The following is a 24,335-nucleotide window of genomic DNA, read 5'->3' as shown; positions in this document are numbered from 1 at the left end:
TCACTTTTTATGTGAATTAGTTTATTAGATGGAAAAGTTATATCACTGCCCCAAATAAGAAGCCAGTATCACCTGCCATAAAGAGAAAGCAACAGCAAAAATAAAAATTATAAATGCTCATGCACAGATCAGTGAAATCATCTTGCATACTACCGAGTTGTGTATACACATTTAGGGAGTTAATGTCTTAAGGAACAGAAGAACGTCAGCCAATCTAATGGGCTGACTCTAAACTATCACACTTTCTGATGACATGTTCTGCGATACCAGGAAAGATATTACTCGGAGTAATAAATCAAAGTGCTTCCATGTTATTACTTGGGTTCTGCTACCCATTTTAGCTCATACCTCCTTACCTTGAAGGTGTGAAGATAAGGACTTACTGTGCAAATAGTAGGTCCTCAATATGTACTTTAAGATGAATAACATCATAATCACTCACCAAGTCTTAGTACATATTACTCTAATCTTGTCAGCAGGACCTAAGGATTTGAGCTCATCCAAAACAGAATCACAGAAAACCCTGCTCTTAGACCTGTAAAACACTGAAGACCAAACTCACCACTTCTTGGACTTCAGCCGAGGCGCTGGGTTCCGGGGGATGAGAAAGAGGGCTCTCATGGGGTGCATGTCACACAGAGCTGCAAGAGACCAAAACAAGGGCCAGCTTGGGTTAGGAGGCCAAACCTAGGCCAAGCCCCTCCTAGCTGTGCTGGTAATGCTGTCAAATGGCTCCCTGAGTCCAGGCATGACCAGTGAGCGGCGTCAGAAGATCATAAAGCTTCCGTTTGGTGAGCAGTTAAATGAGCTGATTATAGGAGTCTCATATAATCCAACGCATTTCAATTAGAGATTGTTAACATGTCTACTTTTCACTTCATTTTTAAGGAAAACAAGTTAAAGGCTCAACAACCTTTGCTTTGCTATAAATAACCATCTAAGACTCCAAGTAAACAACATCAAGATAACAACTACAATGGAGATAGTAAGTTATTTTTAATTAGTAAAATCCCAAATCATAAAATAAAAGATATTTGATAATCCACTGTCTATTTCTTAGATGCTGGAAATGCAATGTTACCTTCATGGATTTTTGGAGTATAAAGCACTAGACCAGAACACCTTTCTATCTGTATTTCCAAACACTTTGAATGGCTTTTCATGATGGGTTTTTTTGGGGGTTTTGTTTTGTTCAATGGCCCCAGGAAGACCAGAGGATTAAGGCAAAGGAAGTCTGGCAGAAGAGATAAAAATATCTCAAATTGTGAAGATGGCATTTAGTGAAAACACTCATACATTCTTATCTTAATCAGAATATTTCACTAGTTTACTTTTCATCTGGGAGTATCTTTTCCTTTGTGCCTAGAATAAGAACATATTCTCCCCCAAAGCTAAAGGATTTGGTGGGTGGAAATTTATTTTTAGCCCTCTCTACTACTCATTAAGAATGATGATATTGTTTCAAGACTGCCAATATTATTTTTCTGATTCATAAATGCCTATCAGCATTGTGGATGAGGGGATTTTGTCAATAAACACTCCAGTCATGCTACAGATGAATTCTACCAACTCTGGAATGAGAAATAAGAAAACTATGATAACTTGAGAGTAAAAAGTCATATGTGCACAATGACCCGTCATACAAACAGGGGGCCTGCTTTGTTCCGGGTCCTCTGGAAAACAGACACCAAGGTGGTATTAAACATGAGAGGATATTGCTGGGGGAAATTCTTGTCTGAACAGAGAGGGAGCGAGGGAAGGCTGGGAGAGTTGTCAGATTGCTGTGAAGTGTGCTGGGAGGGAGAAAAAGTAGGCGGACCGTGCTAGGCTGTCCCACACTCTAAGGAAAGCAAGGAGGGAAACTAAGGAGTGAAAGCTGCCTTCTAAGGAATCCCTGTCTTCCAGGAAAGGGTCTGCCTTATACCCCTGCCACGCTCGGTCACTGGTGCGGAGTGGCCCTCGGGAGGTGCAGCCTCGGTGTCATGGTGGCAGCTGCCCCTGGTCAGTTGCACTTCCTGCGTGGAATCTCTGAGGTGCATGCTCGTGGTGACCACGGGGCTGGGGAGATTCTCTGTGGGGTCTGTGCTCAAGATCTCCAGGAATTGGAGAGGTTCTCCAGGTAGGCAGAACCCTGGCCACTCTGCCTCCAATAAGCAGGGAAATCTAAAACCCTAAACAGCGGTATTTTAATAGGAGTGAGAGAAATGGAGTGCAAGTGCTCACATAACCCATGCACTGAAAATCGGCTGTGAATTTTTGTTACGTTGGCGTTTACAGCCTTTGTGGCTTGGTCGCAGTTTTACTACAGGCGAAGAGTAGTTCAAGAATAAACTACACGCCAGATCTGTAAACAGATTAGACTCTCAAAGTTTGCTTCCCTTTGCTTTCTTGTTCCCCTCATAAACACAAGATCCTCACACCCCTCTGAAATAAATGGATTCCTGGTTGATTTAGGATGACTCTGCTTTCTCACTATGCCAGCTTGAGTCCATGCAGAGCTCGGTGTAGCAGAAATAAAGCTACTGCAGCTCCTGGCAAGGAAGCGTCAGTACCTGCAGGGCAGACCAGCAACAGATTTCACCCAGAGGAAGGTACTTACGGGGAGCACCTTCTGCCATCTCGATGGCGGTGATTCCCAAAGACCACAAGTCACTCTGAAAAAGAAGGAAGGCACAGACACATGCGTAAATGCAGTCAACACAGGATAACTTGGTTAAACCTGGCAACTGCTTCAGAACTGCCTGTGGGAAAGCTGTCCAGCCGTCTCTTTACAAACTGATTTTGCCCGCTAAGCTTAAAAGCAGGAACAGCCTCATTCGTTTTCCATTGATAATAACTTTCACGGTGCCTGACACACGGTGAGTTTTCAATCCAGGTAGGAAAAGTGAATGTAAGGTTTCAAACATTAATTTATCACTAACATTTATCTATTGATTGAAACATATGAAACTGCTGCTGTTCGACTATTTTTATCACCTTCGTTGAGGTATAACTGTCATATAATTAATTGTGCATATTCAAAGTGTACTATTTGAAAGGGTTTGATGTGTGTATACACCTGTGAAACCATCACCACAATCAAGACAGTAAACACATCCATCACCCCAAAAGGTCCCACTTGCCCTTTTGTAGTCTCTCCCTCCTGCCCTTCCTGCCCCCAACCCCAGTTCCTGTTCCAAGGCAACCATTGATCTGCTTTCTGTTACTATGGATTAGTTTGCATCTTCTAAAGTTTTGTATAAAATGAAATCCTCTGGTTTCTTTCACTTAGCACAATGTATTTAAGATCCATCCATATTGCTGCGTGTATCAGTACTTCAGTCCTTCTAACTGCCGAGTAGTGTTCCATTGTATGGCTACACTACAATTTGTTTATCCATTCACTTGTTGACGGACATTTGGGTTGCTTCCAGTCAAGGCCATTAAAAATAAATCTGCTACAAATACTCACGTACAAGTCTTTGTTTGCTCTTACTTCTTTTGAGTAAAAACCTAGGAGTGAAATGGCTGGATCACAGAGTAAATACTAGATCATATTGTATTTATAATCAATTGTTTTTAACCTACAGAAACAGTAATTTCATATCATTTAACCAAACAAGATGAGGACGGGGAAGCTTTTAGATGGTGGTGTTTACTGCTGTATCTCAGTGCTTAGAATAGAGCCGGCCACAGTAGTAGTAGGTGTTTGATATATTTGTTGAATGAATGAACAATATCTTTTATCTTGTAAGTAGACAAATATGTAAAATAGAAATCATATACCCTTACTGTCTTTCTTATCCTCAGACTGACTTTTATGCTCTTATCAGAATTTTCTAGGCTAATGTCTCCACCTCAACCTGTGCAATCTCCATCTCTAGCACTATGCTTCTCCCCTACTCTGTGTCCATGGCTCAGTAGTTTCTAAATAGTGCATAGGAGGGAAACAAATCAAAAAATGGGAAAACCATAAGAAAACACATGTAAAATTCAGTTCAATGGCCCACAGTCCTGAGGAAGACTTTCACCCTCCTTTCATTTTAAATGTATCCTGCATTTTGTACATAATTCCAAACTCTCACCAGTAACCTCACTCAGATTGCAGAGATCAAAGTTAAGTTTCCTTGCTATTCCTATCAAACAAATGTCAAGGCCACACGGAAAGGATATGTAACAGGAAGAGAACTATGAAATCCACCCTGAGCCATTCCCTAGGACCAAACTTCTCAATATCCAGTGGGTGATACCCAGGCTTGTTCAGTATTTGGACCGAGGCCCATACAACCTAGAGGGGGCTTTCTACGGGGTCTAGACTCTTGCCTAAAGTGCGATCTACCTTACAGCAGGCAGCTGGGGCACACGCTAACCCCACACTAGGACCAAGGGGGGGATTCTTTAATTCACAAGCCATCAACCTGTCCACATAAATATTACAGTTCATAAAAGTTCTCAGTCCAAATGGGGATAACAATGCACTTGTGCAAAACCACTGACCACAGATTCTAAGTAACTTCTCTGAATAGAACACAACTCAAGAAGTCAACTGTTGTCCTTTCTCTTTCTTCCATTTCAAGTGTATTCAAAGTTGTCACTGAACACACACACACACACACACACACACACACACAGTCGGCACAGCCCAGCAAATGGCTGAGTCTTCCCGCAGGCTGCTGGCCTTGCTCACTGCGGTTCCTTCTGCAGCTAGTGGGGAAAGCCCAGGCCACCCATCACAGGCTGGCTCAGGAGCAGTAACTGGTAAAGAGGACCACACAGCTCTCTTGTACCTGGAACGTTATGGTTGACTGACACAGACAGTCATTGGGGAACAAGATGAAAACCCTGAGTCACTAGTGTGCAGGAAGCATTCAACAGGAAATGCAGCAAGAACAGCCTGGAACTGGTGGGTTGGGCTGTTTTGATAAGACTCCAGGCCTTGGTAGTTCTCCCACCACCTTCCCAACATCTCGAGGAACCGAGTGTTTCTGCAGTGTGAACCGAGGTGCAAATATGAAGGTGATGGCCAGGCTCTATGCACCTACTTGCCATAGCAAAGTCAAATTTAAATGGCCTTTAAGTCTAGGAAGCTTGAGCTGGTTTGAAAGCCGACACAGCTGAAAGGAAATGATGGAACTGGGATGAGAAAGGCTCCAGGCCAGTCCTCAGACAGGGGAAGAAAATGCTCAGGAAACTCAGGCAAACTCCTGGTACTCCTTCTGCCTGTGGGATCAAGCCCAATTATGAGCTGGCTGACTCCCTCCCTTGCATAAAGTCTTTGCTCAAATGCTGTGTTCTCAGTGAGGACCACCGAACCTCTCTCCCAGCACTGCCAGATCCCTTCCCCTTTCCCACTTTTGTTCCCCAGAGAACTGGTCATCTTCTGACAGCTGTGTAACTGACTTGTCACTAATTTATTATGTTTTTTGTTCATTGTTTGTGTCCCTGTCCCCAACACACACACACTAGAACATGAAGTCCACAAGGGCAGGGATCTTTGCTTTGTTGACTGGTACACAGTACCAGAACAGTGCCTGGCACATAGTAGGCACTTAATAAATACTTGCTGAATGAATGAACACATGAAAGATGCATGAGAGAAAGGAGCAAAACCTAAGTGTCTTAAGGCTGTTAGACCTTTTCTAGATCATCTAGTCCAACCTTTCATTTCCCAGATGAGAAAAAAATGACTCACCCAAGATCACAGAGCAACTCAGCACCAAGTTTTAATCAGAGCTTGGTCTCCTGCCTCCCAGGCTAGTTCTTTTTTTAACTATCATCACACTGTAAGGACCTGAGAATTCACTTAAAAAAACCTTTTGGGGCCCATAAAATAATTGCTTCAGATTCCTACTTTGTCTACAGGTAATTGAAGGTGTGGCAACTCAGATGAAGGTGCTGAGATTCCATGAGGCACACCCCAAACCAGTGCTCAGCTTTTCCTAGAGGCAGCATGAATAGGCTTTCAAGTCAGACAGACCTGGATTCAAGTCCAGGCTCCCAACTGAACCGCACCTGGAAGACTGCTCAGAGCTTAGCTTTCCGTTACGCAAGAGAGACAACTGTGACATGTATGCATGTAGGTATGCTGCCTAGCACAAAACCGGGCACACAGTGGGCTCAAGAATATTCATCATTTTCTTCTCCTCTACTGTGAGGTGAGACTGCCTTTGCCTGCCCAGTTTAGTCTTCTTCGATTTCCCTCTACTTGGTTGTGGCCAGTACTGTTTGTTGGCTAACCCAACAGGCATTTCAGCCCCCACTGCCCTTGCTGCCTCCATTTCAGAGTATAGGAAAGCTAAACTTGTTTATCCAGATTTCCCTGCAGCTAAGGATGGCAGTTAAGGATGTGACCTCATGAGACTCAGGCAAACATCTTCTGGGAGCTTCTGGAAGAGCTTTTGCTTTTCCTGAAATAAGTGACAAATATAGCTGGTGTCTTGACAACTCTTCCCTACTTCTTAGTGCCTTGAATAAAAACATGCTACCTGGAGCTACAGCAACCATCTTGCAACCATGAGGCAGTAAGTCAACAAATTAATGATGACAGGGCAGAAAGGTAGGAGCCTGGGTTTTGAAGACATCAGCGAGCCACCACACCAACCCCGGACTGCCTGCCTCCAGAATTCCGGTGACATAAGAAACATAAGTACAGCTAAAAGCATTTCTTAGTGATAATATGCATAGAGCAATAATTTGAGAAAGCGTATTTTGAGAGTAAGGAAAAAGAGAGGTCCCAGTTGCTAGGTGATCCTGGATTTACACCATAGGAAGAGGGAAGGGTTAGTGAAGAGAGATGTTTCCTTTTTTCAGTACACAGCATCTCAGATCCTCTCTTAGGCTGCTTTCCCCAAACCTCCCAAACAACCCCTTCAAACCAAAGGTCACAGCATTCCAACTCCTGTGCATCCTTTGTCACATGACCAAGCCAGAAATTACTTCTTCTTTAAGCCTTCATTTGATATCATCATTAAGATCATTTTTCCCCCCTGGGATTCTCTTGTTTTCCAAAAGGAACATTTATATTCCTGGCCCTATATACCCAGAGCTGCTTGTAAGCTATGCTTAACTGCCCATGCTAGAAAGCAATAAACTTCCTTGACGGGCCTTGTTTAAGCCTTTGGATACATTAGCGAGTCCCAGAGACACTTCAGAGCTTAAATATGGGAGAAAATGTTCCAATTACAACTGTCAAGACAAATCACAGGAGACGAGAGAGGGAAGTGGGAGGAACAAGATGAGGAGAGAGTCGGGGAGAGATAAGTTTCCTTCGTGGCCGTGGTGGGACTCATTCTGGCAGGAGCTGGGTAATTCATTATTCTAGAGGTACTGTGCAGCCTGGCCCGTGGCATGATGAATAGCCCAGTCCTGTGTGCATTACAAACAGAACAGAGACAAACTCTAGTGCCTCCGAGAAGGCAGAGGCAAGCACACAACTTCTGGCTGGTGAGGGGCCAGCTGGCACGAAGGCAACTTGAACGTAATGACAGAGCATTCCTCTTGGGGCTAGGCTGCTCAACAAGTGAAGAAAAGAACACTTCACTTTTTGAAGAAAAGAACACTTCCTTGTGCAAAGCCACACAAGGAAGGAGAGGCAAGGGGGCCCAGGAGCAGAACCCCAGCGTGCGCCGAGAGGCAGAAAGAACACACGCTGCGCAGCCAGCAGAGCTGGGGCGAGCCCCTCGACTCCTCTGAACCCATCTCCTCACCTGTAGCCCAAAGAGAACACCTATCTTGCAGGGTTGCTCGAGAATTCAGTGAGATAATATCTGCAAAGTTCATAACACAACGCAGTGTCTATAGTGGGTATTTAACAAATAGTGGCACAGACAGATCCTGAGGTCCAGTTATCACTGACTGGCATTTCAACCAGCAAACTTGAGTCAGGTAAGCTGACAAGGAGCCCTGGTACTCAAAGAAGTTGCTGGGATGATGCAGGAGCAAACAGGAAGCTTAGGGGAAGCAAACAGGAAAGGGCGTGTCCTTCCTTCTCCAGCCTTGCAGTCTACCCAGAGGGACAGGCCGAAGTGGGGTTAGCTGAATCCTGGCCCCATCATCCCACAGCAGAGGGTAGCAAGGTCTAGAGTTGACAGACAATAGCTTCATACCAGGCATAACCGGTGCAGTGGATTCTACCAAGTTTTACCAAGACCAAGAAATCGGCCATTTTACCAAGACCAGAAATTAGTCTTTTGTCATGTAATTTCTTCTTTATTCACTTTTTGGAAATGTTCCAGCTGGAAAAAGGAAATTGAATTTATTGTATGGGTCCCTAAGGGCAGCACCTTAATCTAGAGATAGAAGTTATAGAGAAACAGATTCTGGCTCAATGTAAGCAGACAATTAGAGGTGTATAATGCAAACAGGCAGTTCAAACCCTATGATATTGCTGGGGGTTTATTTTAGGTCAAAATGGCTCCAAATGGCAGTACCTTCACATGACACATAAACACAAATATTAACTATCGTATATTGAGTACTTACCAAATAGGCATTGAATTAATTCCTTTACATATGTTAGCTCACTTTATTCTAATATAACAATTGTGTAATATACAATCGTTATTCCCACAGAGACTCAGAAAGGTTAAATAACTTCCCTGAAGGAATAGAGTGCAAGGAGATGAAGTCTACATTTTAATCCAGTCCTGCCCAACTTCAAAACGCTGACTTATTCCCTATGCCGTATACTTATATACTACATTATATATAAACAGAAGCAGGGTGGTGAGTTCAGGGTGACTGAGGATAATCTAGTACAGGTAGTTATTCATAATCCCATTTCCCACGGAGTCCCTTGTTCAACTACATTTGTTATCTGACCAGAGGGAAAATACTGGAAGAGTAGCTTATTCTCTTCACCTGGGGATCAGCCTGGAGCCCAGAGGAGGTGGTGATATGTCTGAGTAAGGAATGCTGTGTAGGTGGGTGTGAACATGGAGCATGAGAAATGTGTTTAATAGAAGTTTGTTTCCGCTCGTAATAATAACGGTGTGTGTATCATCTTTCCTTCTTACCGCGTGGGCATGAGACCTTTGTTGAAATTTCAGTAGACAGAGGCCAGGTCTCAGTTGAGAGGTAAACCTCATTCTGCGATGTGAATATCATCCTCTTACGTGACACCCCGCATGCATCTTGCTGATGCTCCCCTGACTAGTCAGCTTGCTCACTTTATCTCCAGTCGAGCCTCTTACCTACAGGGGCTCTTTTCATTCTGCCTGAATAAAGCCAATTACCCATAACAGTGGAGAATGAGTATTTGCTCTACAGCCAGAGAGCACAATACTGACCCAAACTCTGCAGGAGACACCTATGACTTTAAATGGTCCACAGCACCTGTGTGCACAGTCTCATAAACAGAGTTTAGGTGAATAACAAATGACATTAGCACAGATCAGGCCAGAGGATGTGTGGTGGGGTTGAGGGGATATGCCATTTCACTGTACTTCTCTTACTTGACTAAACCACTATGAAAGCATGACCATTTATGGTTTAAAAAATTAGAACAGGACAGAAAGATACATAAAATAAAAAGTTTAAGTTCTCCATCCACATGCCATTTATCCATGGGGTAGGGGAGAATAAGAGTCTATTATGTGTACTATACTGTAAGTTGCTTTGTGTACCTAACACTGTATCTTGGGATCTGCCCAACTTCAACATATACACTACCTCATTGTTCAAATGGCTGCGTAGTATTCCAGTGGACAGATGTGCCAGTCTTTATTCAGCCAATTCCCTATGAATGGGCTTTTGGCCACAGAGAACTTTCTTTAGTGAGTGGTTCTGTTAAAGCAATAAATACATAGGACTATAAAATACTTGCCAAATCCCATCCAACTGAAATGAAATTCAAGTTAAAAAAAAATAGCAATTTAAACAGCCTAGGAATTTTGAACAGTTTTATTAATTTCAAGTCTTTTGAATGCTTATTATTAAATGAGAAAGCTTTCATTATTGCCCCACATACTTATCAGGAGAATGAAACCTTTCCTTTTGCTTGAAGTGTTTTGACAGATTTTCTGAAAACAAGAAAGGAAGGGCCTCTAGGGGAAAGTGAACACACCAGGCAAATGAGATTCTGGCACTCCTCCTTAGGATAGGGGTTATTTTCAGTCAGTTACTTACTGTGCCCAGTAGATTATCAGACAAAACCAGATTGCAAAAAAAAGCATGAGCTCTTCAGACTACTTTCCACAGAGGCTCTTATTTTATTGAATTTCTCCAGTTTAAAAAAAAAATTTATAGCAGTTTCTAAAGACACTGTAGACAAATAAAATAATAAATAATGAAGAAATAATCAAATCTTTGTAATAAAACCAAACTATACTCTTTTGCATTTTGTCTTTATTTTAAAGAAAGGGCTTTTGTGATAGAAAACCTAACAAAGCCCAGTGGCCTTCAAGTCATCTTTTATTCTAAACATGCCCTCTAGGCTGAAAGTATCTACAGCACGTGAGAGCCCCAAATGCTGACATCAGTTTCTGAGGCTGGGATACACTCTGGCTCAAATGGACAACCAAACACACAGTAACAAACCATTTAACTTTGACGGGATTGCAAATGGACTTTCTAGATGAAAACTGCCCATACAGATAGAGCTTGGCTAATTCCTTTTGCATAGTGGGTATTCAATAAATACACGCTGAGTGAATGAGTAAAGGGTTTTGAAAGTCAGTATATTGTCAAGCTGTCTCCTGGTGACAGGCTACATTCCTAAGAATAGTGAACAGAAAAAAGTATAGGATCTGATGCCAAAGAAGAAGTAGAAAGATTATTTAAAGTAGAGCTTCTTCTCTGATCCACAGTAAAACTACAAAGTAGTTAAAATGAATCTTCAAAGAACCCCCAAATCTTCCTTCCTGCTTGGTCTTCCTAATCTACCCTTTTGTCATGCTCCCAGGACAAGTGATCAATGAAGCTCATATTTTTGCCATGACTTCTTCTTCCTCTTGTACAACCTACATTTATGACAATCCTAAAAAACTAATTCGTACTAAGGTCGAAAATGGCTGATAGAGTTGAATCTGTTCTCTCATCAGGATTCTTTATTTTTTAATAAAAGGCACAGAAATTAATCTTCAACTTATTAATGTCTCAGGATACTTTCATAGTCACAAGGACTTCCAGCACCTCTGAAATCACCCTGTGCAGCATGATGCCCCCTGTGGTTATTCATACATCAGGCTTTGTCCACACCTAGGGTTATGCATTAGGCTCAAAAATTTTTTCACTGGCCCCAAACTGTATTTCTTAGTCCTAATCTGAACAAAGAGGTTTAAGATACCAGTTTAACTCCAAGCTTTGGCTTCACCAGAGGAAATCCTCTTCTAGTTATTCTACTGAAAACAACTACATCACAGGGATCTATTTTTTATATATATATATTTATATTTTTTTATTTTTTTGTCCATGCCGCGTGGCATGTGGGATCTTAGTTTCCCAACCAGGGATCGAATCCACGCCCCCTGCATTTGAAGTGCAGAGTCTTAATTAACCACTGGACTGCCAGGGAAGTCCCACAGGGATCAATTTTATGCCTCAGAACAAAAGTCCCATATATACTACAGCCAGCCAAAATACTTAAAAGGCTAAGCTAAGGTTGAAAGTTTGAAACACTGTGATTCTCCATGGTATGTTATAAAGCAGTCTAAAATATCTGTGGCCCAGATGTAGACTCGTTAGCACTTGTTAGGTATAACTATAGTTTGAAGAATTGCTTATAGCCAATTATGATACTCGTATCTGGTCTGGGACATATATTTTGTAGTGGCTCCTCTGAAGGGATTTGCAAATCAAATTATTTAAATGTGCTTATCATTAGCAGTTTAAATAAATGACATTTATTTTGGCAAGAGATTAATTTTTAACTTGGCAGCTGTTTCCAGACAGATTGGTGTCAGGTTATTACAGTGACTAACTCTGAAAGAAGGAGGAAATTTACAGGAGATTATTTTGTTTTTAGACCTTCAAGCTTGCATTTCTCCAAAGAAGCAAATAATTTTGTCAATGCCCTGAGACACTGGGTCCCAAAGACATTGCAATGTCTGCATCTTTGTGACCTGATTTCCATAATAACCCCACATGTGGAGAACTAAAAATGTTCTTTAATAGAGGAATTCTTCAAATATACTCTTCAGAGGCTGTTTTGTTGGTAAATTGGATATTTATATAGGATTGCATCAGAGCGAGGCAGGGTAATATATTGGAAAGAGCTCTAAACAGAGAGTGGGAGATGTGGGATCAAGTCTCTGACAAGATCACTAACGGGGTGTGCACTTGCAAAGGTCTTGGACCTCAGTTTCCACAGCTGTAAGATGAGGGTGTTTCAAGGTGATCATTAAAGTACTTTGGTGAAAAGTCCATGCACCTACAGAGAGAAGGAAGTCAGAAAGAGGAAAACAAATACCGTATGCTAACACATATATATGGAATCTTAAAAAAAAAGAAAAAGGTCATGAAGAACCTAGGGGCAAGACGGAAATAAAGACACAGACCTACTAGAGAATGGACTTGAGGACACGGGGAGGGGGAAGAGTAAGCTGGGACAAAGTGAGAGAGTGGTAGTGTATCTGTGGACATATATACACTACCAAATGTAAAATAGATAGCTAGTGGGAAGCAGCCGCATAGCACAGGGAGATCAGCTTGGTGCTCTGTGACCACCTAGAGGGGTGGGATAGGGATGGTGGGAGGGAGGGAGACGCAAGAGGGAGGAGATATGGGGATATATGTATATGTATAACTGATTCACTTCGTTATAAAGCAGAAACTAAAACACCATTGTAAAGCAATTATACTCCAATAAAAACGTTAAAAAAAAAAAGTCCATGTGCCTATGTTCTTGAAAAGATAAAATTGACAAACCTTTATCTAGATTCACAAAGAAAATAAGAGAGAAGGCTCAAATAAATAAAATCAGAAATGAAAGATAAGTTCATTTCTCTTACAACAGATACCATAGAAATACAAAGAATTATGAGACTACTATGAACAGCTATATGCCAACAAATTGGACAGTCTAGAAGAAATAGATAAATTCTTAGAAGCATACACCCTTCCAAGACTCAATCATGAAGAAATAAAAAATCTGAGTAGACCAATCACTAGTAAGGAGATTGAAACAGTAATCAAAAACATCCCCCAAAACAAAAGTTCAGGACCAAGAGGCTTCACTGATGAAGCATTCAAAGAAGATGTCATACTTAAACTTCTCAAACTCTTCCAAAAAACTGAAGAAGCTAGAACACTTCCTAATTCATTTGACGAGGGCAACATTACCCTGATACCAAAACCAGACAAAAAAAGAAAACTACAGGCCAATATCTCTGATGAACATAGATGCAAGAATCCTCAACAAAGTATTAACAAACCAAAACAACAACACATTAAAAGGATCAAGTGGGATTTATTCCAGGGATGCAAGGAAGGTTCAACATCTGGAATCAATGTGATACACTGTATTAACAAACTGAAGGATAAAAATCATATGATCATCTCAATAGATGCAGGAAAAACATTTGATATGATTTAACATCCATTTGTGTTAAAAAAAAAAAAAACTCTCAATAAAATGGATATAGAAGGAACGTATCTCAACATAACAAAGGCCATCTATGACAAACCCACAGCTAATATACTCAGTGGTCAAAACCTGAAAGCTAGCCCTCTAAAATCAGGAACAAGACAAGGATGCCCACTCACCACTCTTACACTCTTAGTCGGCGTGGTATTGGAAGTCCTAGCCAGAGCAGACAGGCAAGAAAAAGAAATAAAATGCATCCAAATTGGAAAGGAAGAAGTAAAACTGTCACTATTTGCAGATGACATTGGTTTTCTATTGACTTTACACATAGAAAATCCTAAAGACACTACTAAAGAAACTGTTAGGAATAATAAACAAATACAGTGAAGTTGCAAAATAAATATATGAAAATCTATTGTGTTTTTATACACTAACAAACTAGCAGAAAGAGAAATTAAGAAAATCTCATTTACAATTGCAACAAAAAGAATAAAATATCTAGGAATAAATTTAACCAAGGAGGTGAAAACCATTACTGAAAACCATAAGACATTGTTTCAAGAAATTGAAGAAGACACAAAGAAATAGAAAACTATTCTGTGCTCATGGATTGGAGGTATTAACATTGTTAAAAAGTCCATATACCTAAAGTAATCTACAGATTCAATACAATCCTTGTCAAAATCCCAATGACATTTTTTACAGAAACAGAATAAAAAATTCTAAAATTTGTATGGAACCACAAAAGATCCTGAAAAGCCAAAGCAATCCTGAGGAAAAAAGAACAAAGTTGGAGGTATCATATTCCCTGATTTTAAATTATACTACAAAGCTATAGTGATCAAAACTGCAGAGCATTGGCATAAAAACAGACACACAGATCAATGGATCAGAACGGAGAGCCCTCCACACATACAGACAACTAATTAAGACAAAGGAGCCAAGAATATACAGTGGATAAAGGAAAGTTTCATCAATAAATGTGGTGGGAAAACTGGACAGCCACATGCAAAAGAATGAAACTAGATAGCCATCTTACATGGTACACAAAAATTAACTTAAAATGGATTAAAGATTTGAATATAAGACCTGAAACCATAAAACTCCTAGAAGAAAACATAGGTGGTACACTCTTTGACATCAGTCTTAGCAATATCTTTTTGAATATGTCTCCTCAGTCAAGGGCAACAAAAGCAAAAATAAACAAGTGGGACCACATCACACTAAAAAGCTTCTGCACAGCAAAGGAAACCATCAACAAATCAAAAAGGCAACCTACTGAATAGAAGAAGATATTTGCAAGTCATATATCCTACAAAAGGTTAATATCCAAAATATTAAAAACTCATACAACTCAACAACAAAAAACCCCCAAACAATCTAATTGAAAAAATGGGCAGAGGAGATGATAGATATTTTTTGCAAGGAAGACATACAGATGACCAATGGACACATGAAAAGATGTTCAACATTACTAATTATTAGGGAATTGCAAATCAAAACCACAATGAGATATCACCTCACATTTGTTAGAACAGCTATTATAAAAAACAAAAACAAGAAATAAAGAGTTGGAGAGTATGAGGAGAAAAGGGAACCCTTGCACACTGTTGGTGAGAGTGTAAACTAGTGCAGTAACTATGGAAAACAGTAGGGAGAGCCTTAAAAAATTAAGACTAGAACTACCATATGATCCAGCTATTCCACTTCTGGGTATCTATCCAAAGAATATGAAAACACTAATTTGAAAAGATATATGCACTGGAGTAATATTTACAATAGCCAAGGTATGGAAATAACCTAAGTGCCCATCAATGGATGAATGGATAAAGAAGATGTGAGATATATATATATATATATATATATATATATATATATATATATACCCAATGGAATACTACTCAGCCATAAAAAGATGAACTCTTGCCATTTGTGACAACATGGATGGACCTTGAGGCTATTATGGTAAGTGAAATAAGTCAAATGGAGAAAGACAAATACTGTATGATTTCACTCATATGTGGAATATAAGAAATAAATGAACATAAACATATATCCCCATATCTCCTCCCTCTTGTGTCTCCCTCCCACCCTCCCTATCCCACCCCTCTAGGTGGTCACAAAGCATGGAGCTGATCTCCCTGTGCTATGTGGCTGCTTCCCACTAGCTATCTATTTTACATTTGGTAGTGTATATATGTCCATGCCACTCTCTCACTTCATCCCAGCTTCTGATTCACTTTGTTATACAGCAGAAACTAACACACCATTGTAAAACAATTATACTCCAATAAAGATGTTAAAAAAACCAAAAAGATACATGTACCCCTATGTTGATAGCAGCACTGTTCACAATAGCCAAAACATGGAAACAACCTAAATGTCCATCAACAGATGAATGGATAAAGATGTGGTACATATATACAATGGAATACTACTCAGTCGTAAAAAAGAACAAAATAAGGCCATTTGCAGCAACATGGATGCAACATGAGATTATCATACTAAGTGAAGTAAGTCAGAAAGAGAAAGACAAATATCATATGATATCACTTATAAGTGGAACCTAAAATAAGGCACAAAGGCACCTATCTACAAAACAGAAACAGACTCCTAGACGTAGAGAACAGACTTGTGGTTGCCAAGGGTGGGGGGAGAGGGGAGGGAGAGGGATGGACTGGGAGTTTGGGGGTGGTAGATGCAAACTATTACATTTAGAATGGATAAACAATAAGGTCCTACTGTATAGCACAGGGAACTATATTCCATAACCTGTGATAAACCATAATGGAAAAGAATATGTACGTATGTATAACTGAGTCTCTTTGCTGTAGGGATTGGCACAGCATTGTAAATCAACTATACTTCAATAGAAAAAATTTAAGAAAAAAAGAAAGAAATGAACAAACAAAACAAAAACGAACACATAGTTACAGAGAACAGATTGGTGGTTACCATAGCGGAAAGGGGGCACAAAATGGGGAAAAGGGATCAATTGTATAGTGATGGATGGAAACAAGACTTCTGGTGGTGAGCATGCTGTAGGGTATGCAGAAGTTGAATTATAATGTTGTACACATGAAACACGTTATAAACCAATGTTACCTCAAATAATTGAAAAAGAGGTCCATTCACCTATGAAATGACTATCAGGTTTTCCCCAAGGTTGTCCTGTGATCTACACAGAGACCACAGGGTGTCTCTCTGTCTACTGGACAATCTGAACACCCACAGTTCCTACATCCCATTTACCTCCAACCTTAAGGTCTCAACTTGCAGCTGTAATTCACGACAACAATGTCACCTGACATTGCAGCTATGGATGGGACAGTAAACACAAATTATGTTTGATTATCGCCTAACAGAATGGAAAAGAGGAGGGCTTCTTGGAGAAGGGGACAACTTCCACCACTCTACTTGAACACTGCTTTGAATTTATTAGCAAATTTCTAGTTTATGGTACAAAGTATCAAGCCACAAATCAAATTTCTATGAAACACTGCAACAGGCTACAGAAACACCATAAAGTAGCTACCAACATCCCATTTGGTTCTCTCTTATTGAAAAGAAGCTCTAATAATTAAACTTTGAGCAATGTAGAAATGAGTAAATATGATTATTTTTAATCAGAAAAAGATGACCCCCCCAAAACAAACTCATATCTTGGTTTCTTTTAACATGAAAAGCTCTCAGAATATATATACTTCGCCAAAAATCTAAACTATAACCAAAATAGAAATCTGTTTTCTAATAAGAAGCAAGAGAAGTTCAAAAGAATATAGAAAATGGTTTAAACATTTTTTACAAATAGGCCATCAGATATGACGGATGAGTTCATTACAAAGATTCTCACTTGGATGTCTTCTAATTTTAAACTCAAGTAATGTTTTTAAGTTTTCCCTTTGGATTATATAAATCACAAGCCCAAAGCCATGAGAGAATTCTCCATCAGTCTCAGGGTGAGATGTTAGGCAGGCTTCGAAACGTAATGAAGAAGTAAGAAGTCATACCTTGAAATCATATGTGGCATCTGGGTTTTCGTCACAGGCAATAACTTCTGGAGCCATCCAGTAGGGCGTCCCAATGAAGGTATTCCTCCTGCCCACTGTTCGATCGAGCTGGGCACTGACCCCAAAGTCCACTAGTTAAGGGAAGACAAATGAATAAAGTCTATGATCTAAGGTCTTACACAGTGATAAAATGAATGTGTATTTTTTTTTTTACTGTGGTAAAATATACATAACATAAAATTTACTATTTTAACCACTTTATAGTGGACAGTTTTGTGGTATTAAGTACATTCACATTGTTGTGCAACCATAAGCACCATCCAACTCCAGAACGTTTTTAATCTTCCTCAACTGAAATTCTGTAGCCATTAAACATTAACTTCTCTTTCTCCTCCCCTCCCCACCCCGCCGGCCCCGGCCCCGGGAAAGCACCATTCTACTTTATGTCTCTATGGATCTGACTACTACAGATACATCATATAAGTGGAATCATACAGTATTAGTCTTTTGGAGACTAGCTTATTTCACCTAACATAATATCCTCAAGGTTAATGCATGTTGCAGCATGTATCAGAACTTCCTTCCTTTTTAAGACCAAATAATAGTCTATTGTATGTAGGTGCCACATTTTGTTTATCCATTCATCTGTTGGTGGACACTCAGGTTGCTTCTTCCTTTTCACTATTGTGAATGTATATATTTAAAAAAAAATTTTTATTTTATATTGGAGTATAGTTGATTTACAGTGTTGTGTTAGTTTTAGGTGTACAGCAAAGTGACTCAGTTATACATATACATGTATCTATTCTTTTTCAGATTCTTTTCCCATATAGGTTATTACAGAGTACTGAGTAGAGTTCCTTGTGCTATACAGTAGGTCCTTGCTGATTATCTATTTTATATGTAGTAGTGTGTGTATGTTAATCCCAACCTCCTAATTTATCCCTCCCCCCGACCTTTCCCCTTTGATAACCGTAAGTTTTTTTCTATGTCTGTGAATCTGTTTCTGTTTTGCAAATAAGTTCATTTGTATCATGTTTTTAGATTCCACATATAAGTGATATCATACGATATTTGTCCTTCTCTGTCTGACTTAGTTAGTATGATAATCTCTAGTGAATGTATACTTTTAAACTGCATGTATAAATGGATAAAGTGTACCAATGAGAAAAGCACAGGGGGTTATATCTGGTTACATCAGGGCTCCATGGGCGGCCAAAAAGAGGTGTTAAATAAAAGGCAAGCTTGGGCCATAAAGGATAGTATTTAGAGGATGCAAAGAAAGTAGTTAACAGCTAAGTTTCTGGAGTCAGACTGCCTAAATTTGCATCTCATCTCTGACACTTATTAGTGATGCCACCTAGGGCTACTAGATCGACCTCTTTGAGCTTCATTTTCCGAATCCATGAAATGAGGATGATGAGATTCACATGGTGTTGCTCTGCTGTTTAAGTGAAATCATCTACATAAAAGCATTTTGTACAGGACCTGGCATATAATATTCTCTCAACAAGTAACTGTTAATTAGTGCTATGTGACTATTCTGAGGATAGCTTATGTAGTCAGTATATATATAACTGCTCTCCCTACCTAACGTATGCTTTTGTTTTAACAGGGAATATTCATGAGATGAAAGTTTGGGCCCAAATTTTAACTAAGAAAAAAACGGAAATTGTATATTTTAACAAAAAGGCAAGAGCAAGTGTTTGGGATATAACCATTGGAGACATTTAAATCTCTTTGAAAATAAACAATCATACGGACAGTGATTCTTTTGTAGAAGACAAATTGCATATCCTATAGGGTATCTGTCAATCTAGGCTCTTACTCATATACATCAAGTAGTCAAATGCGTGTGGGGATTCTCTACCTTATCTGGATAATCCCAGACTTATTGTGGGAAGGGCTAATAGACCAGAGAAAAGGGTTCCCTCACTGATAACTCTGGCAGGTGGAAGTGGGATAATTAGTATGCACGTGAAGTAGAATATTGAGCGTCCATTTTGTACAGGTGCCCTAGATAATAATGAAATCGATGTAAATATAACTTAAAACATATGGGAATATAGCAGGAATTCATTTTTCTAAATAATGAATGTCTGTGGATATTTTCAATTAAAAAAATGTCATCACTGTCTGTTATAGCAGCAACAATATAAACAAACTGTAAGATAGGGGAAACCATTCCAAGGTCAGTCACTTCTAATCTAAAGGGTCTTTGCTTAAAAAACAAACTCAATTGTTTCTACACACCAATTAAGCACATGGATCTGCTTACCATATTGTATACCAACAAATTCACTCCTCAAAGTGCTTTTAGAAAATGTTTTTTTAAATAGCCAAAGAAACATTTTCCTTTCCATTCTAGGTACAATGACCTCCAAATCCACAGTGACAAATTTATTCATTATTTAAAAAGAAAAAACAGCTGAAACAATCCTATCATTTCCTGCAATTCCTAGGCTCACTGGATTCTGTTCTTACCTAGTTTAACTTCTGCATTTTCAGTCAGCAAGACATTTTGCCCTTTAATATCTCGATGAATCACTTTATGCTGGTGCAGGTGACTCAGCCCCTGGAATGAAGGAGAGTTGAGAAGGTTAATAGGAATATAAATCCAGATGTAAAAAATTATTTTGAGTATTAATGATCCAAAAAATTTAAACTCACCCAGAGATACTTCCATTATTTTATTTATATCTTTCATGTGGTCATAATTCTAAATGGAGTACAATGTTTGTTTGTTCTAAACTTCAGGCAATGATCAATATAAACTGAAATATACAGGTGGTCATTGCAATGCCTGGTACGGTGTTAAATGAAACACTTGCATATCAGCTTTGATCTCGGGTAACAAGGACCCACACAGGCCATGACACGGTTTCAAAACGCACATGTTTCAGCTAACAGTACTGTGAATAGTGAGGACCACCTGTATTTGCCAGTTGGTAACAGTAATATCTACAGAGTCTGTACAGAAATCTGATTTAACTGAAGCCTCCACTTTTTTGTGCAATTTTTGAATTTAAAAGTTACCCTCCACTTTTTTGTGCAATTTTTGAATTTAAAAGTTAAAAGTTATTACACAATTTGAATTAAACACAATAAAATATTACTCAGATCAGCCAAGAAATTTCCCATTGGCTTTAGCCAATGTCTCACATTAAAAAAGGAAAACAGCAATTTCGATTTCCTTTTTTAATGTTCATCACTGTCATTTTTCGTGCTTTATATTTGTGACTTTGTGCTCATCATGTGAAATAATTATTCAGTGACATCTCAACCTGATTGTGTTCCATTTCTCCATGAATTACTCTGATTTTGGGGTTTTTTTGTGGTGTGGGTTCTAAAAACTACAGACTTGTTCTAAGGTGGTCTCATGTTTCTCAGATAAACTGTAACCTAAGAGAATCTAAAAGTGGAGTACTGAAGTAAATCATGTTATGTTAACACTTGTTAATTCAAGGTATTGGGTACCCAAGTGTTGCTGTTTTTTTCTTTATGATTTTCTGTAGTTTTAATTTTTTCTCCACAATAACAAAACCATGGTATGAAAGATGAAGTTGAAACAAAAAGAAAAAAAAAACACAACTAGATATCTGAATTCCCTTTTGTTGAGAAAATTCAGCATGAGAATATGAATGCCCCAAAAGATCCATGTTTGTGTTTAGGAATATCAGTAAACATAAACCATGAGACAGGACAGTTTGAGGCACTAGTTTGGGTCTTATAAAATTACCTTTTTTATCTAGTCGATTTGGCTTGAGGTAGGCATCAAATAGATTAAAATGTATAGTTTTCACAGCATATTACCACTCCATGAATCCTTAAAAGAGGGACTGAAGATCCATTTCCTTCTTTTACCATCAAAGTGGTTGGAAGCAGATACCACAGCAAGTAAGTGAGCCAAAGGTTGTATTTAATGAGATCATAAAATACATGGAGTTTCTCTGAAACTTCTTGTGGCTAGGGACCTTTGGGTGATCAAATGTCCCTTCCAATGAGTCACTATTTCTCAAATACCAGTATTACCATTTGGGAGAACGTACTGGAAGAAGGAAGAAAACCATGTTTTCACACGTTTTAAAACCAGCTATTGAGAGATACTCATGGGGTGAAACATCCTTGCTGCTTTTAGAACCCTGGAGATCACATGACTGATCCCCAGTAGGGTTACCCAGGAGTGCAGAAAGCCAGAGTAGGCAGAACCAGCCCTGGAGACTCAGTAGATTCTTGGCACCCATAGGGTGGTCTGGATGACTAAATAATCTGTCATGCTTTCCTGAATGAGTAAAATTCTACCTCAGAAATCCAAATTAACTTTACACAATGGCACATCAATACTTGGAGATACATGTCAGATTTGAAGGAGTTGAGCAACCATACCTCATTGTTTTTCCCTCAAATTTTGTTTTGTGCTCTGAGAAATCTTTTTGCCTACTCCAAACCATGAAGGTATTATCCTATATTTTCTCTTAAGAGTTTTATTTTTTATATCTTTTGTATTTATAACCATAATCCACCTGGAATTAATTTTTAAACATGATATAAAGCAGGTATAAGCTTCATGTTTTTATATGGATATTCAATTGATCAAGCACTATTTACTGATTAAAAGACCCTTTCCCTATGTGTTGCGGCACTGCTTTTGTCATAAATCAGGTGTCCGTATGAAGTGGGTCTGTTCATGGACTCTCCATTCTGTTTCATTGGTCATTGTCTATTCTTGTGACAATACCGCTCTGTTTAAATTACTTAGCAGCTTTATAATAAGTCCTGGTAACTGGCAGCATAAATTCTTCAGCTTTGTTCCTCAAAATTGCCTTGGCTATTCTTGGCCTTTTGTATTGCCATACAATGTTTTAAAAATCAGCTTGTCAAGATCGACAAACGTACCTAGAAGGATTTTGATAGGCAGTTTAATGATGCCAAGGATCAGATTAGGGAGAAATAACATCATTATAATATTGAGCATTCTAATTCATGAAATAGTATATGCACCTCTATTTATTAATGTCGTCTTTAATTTGTCTGTAATATTTTGTAGTTTCCAGTGTAGAAATCACTCACATGTTTCTGTACATTTATTTTCAAGTATTTGAATTTTTATGCTAATACAACTGTTATCATTTTAAAATTTCATTTTCTATTTGTTTCTTTTCCTAATGTGGGTTGAATTAAAGGGATAAACATAATTTTTTAATGCCTTCCTCCCTCCCTCCCTCCCTCCCTCCTTTCCTTTCTTCCCCAGCACATAATCTGTCTCTCAAAGGCATATCTTGGACACATCATGCAAACTGTTTTACCTTTTGTCCCCTTATATTAAGAAGGCTGAGTAAATAAATAAATAAATAAATAGCTGCCAAGCAGATCTAGTAAGAATGCTCAGTGGACATATAATAGCCTCCTTATTAGTAGGAAGAGATAATTAAACTAATCTGAACAAACGAAAATATGACCAATTACCTCCTTCTCCCTGAAGTGAACTCAGCAAATACATGACACTATTGTCTAGACTGTTTGATTGTGGGATTTGTGGGCAAAACTGGGCAAATGGGCACATTCTTGTCCACTGTCTTGACTGGTTTTAGATATTGTCTCAAATAATTTTTTTAAGGTAAAATCAATTAAACTAGGTTATATGTACTAAAATGGCTAAAGTCACACAAGCCTTAAATTAGTTATAAACTTTCACAAATGGAAAACTCAAATGAGTGATCAAAATATCCCTAAACAATCCATTTCCTAAGTGGGACACTATCTCTGTGATCTAAAATCAGATTTCCAATTGGAAATCCCATAGGAAATGAATCCCAGGTTAAGAGAAATCACCCAATTAACCCTCCAAATGAGAGTGCACACGCCTATTCAGAATGGCTCTCACTTCCATTACAGCAGACCACAACACACTACCACTGCCATCGTCACTGTCAGAATAAAGCTCTAAGGAGGTTTCTAACATGTTTACAAATTAGTGGAAGGTCAGTGCAAAGTTCACCACCTCCCAAGGTACCCCGTGTTGTCACTTACTCGTAAGATCTCCCTGCAGATGTACGCGATCCACTCTTCCTTCAACGTGTTACCTTTCGTGTTCTTGATCAGGTCAGTGACAGAGCCAGCACCACAAAACTCCATCACCAACTGGCAAAGGAAGCAAACACGCCATTATTATAATTACACTTCACGGCTTCCAATGAGTTAAGAAAGCATAAGGTGTCCCACCTGGATGCTTTGGAAATGCCGTTCCTGCAAAGAAAAAGTGACCATAAAACGATATATTAAACCTAAATTTTTATCTTAATTTTTTCCCAAAATGAAAGAAAGGAAAGATTATTTTTAATTTTCCAACCTGAAAATTATAGCTGGAAAACTAGGAAACTCTTCATATTCTAAGTATTTGTTTTAAATGAGGGCAGTTAGGTGGTACAGATGTAGTTGAGAATATCCCTGTGTTTTTATCCAACGGTCAAACTCTTCTTTCCCATAAAAGTAGCATCATTCCCCTGTCTGAAAGAGCTGTGGTTGTCTAGGCAATCCCAAGTCAGAACAATTCAGTGCACACTGTTTATGTTATTGGCTTGTAAGTGGCCCTGTAAGCCGTCAGAGTGAGGACTATCTGCTTTTAATTAACTTCAGCAAAGGTTCCCAGGAGGCTGGACATATCAAATAAATTCAATAAACAATAAGCCCTAATTTAGCACTTTTCATCCCCAAAGCTCCAAGTTCTCTATAAATATAAACTCATTACAGTACTCAGCAACTTTATAAAATAGGCAGAAAATGAACGTCTCCCTTAGTTAAATGGAGAAGTAGAGACTAGAGGA

At 39.0% G+C, this 24,335-nt stretch overlaps 1 protein-coding gene across 4 annotated transcripts in view; it reads right to left on the bottom strand.

Moving 5' to 3' along the window:
* The window catches only part of TNIK (TRAF2 and NCK interacting kinase), a 406,336-nt gene that overhangs the window by 110,395 nt on the left and 271,606 nt on the right, over positions 1-24,335 (bottom strand). For all 4 annotated transcript variants that reach the window (XM_082393876.1, XM_082393877.1, XM_082393878.1 and 1 more), the window contains exons 5-9: positions 23,542-23,652; positions 19,996-20,086; positions 17,512-17,642; positions 2,600-2,654; positions 563-641 (exon numbers count right to left, since the gene is read on the bottom strand). In XM_082393876.1, the coding sequence (XP_082250002.1) occupies positions 563-641; positions 2,600-2,654; positions 17,512-17,642; positions 19,996-20,086; positions 23,542-23,652 (467 nt within the window). The remainder of the gene's footprint in view (positions 1-562; positions 642-2,599; positions 2,655-17,511; positions 17,643-19,995; positions 20,087-23,541; positions 23,653-24,335) is intronic.

Source organism: Balaenoptera borealis, assembly GCF_965194805.1.
Source record: "Balaenoptera borealis genome assembly, chromosome: 5".
Taxonomy (NCBI): domain Eukaryota; kingdom Metazoa; phylum Chordata; class Mammalia; order Artiodactyla; family Balaenopteridae; genus Balaenoptera; species Balaenoptera borealis.
Note: the sequence above shows the minus strand (reverse complement) of the source record. Positions and strands in the feature narration are given on the sequence as shown.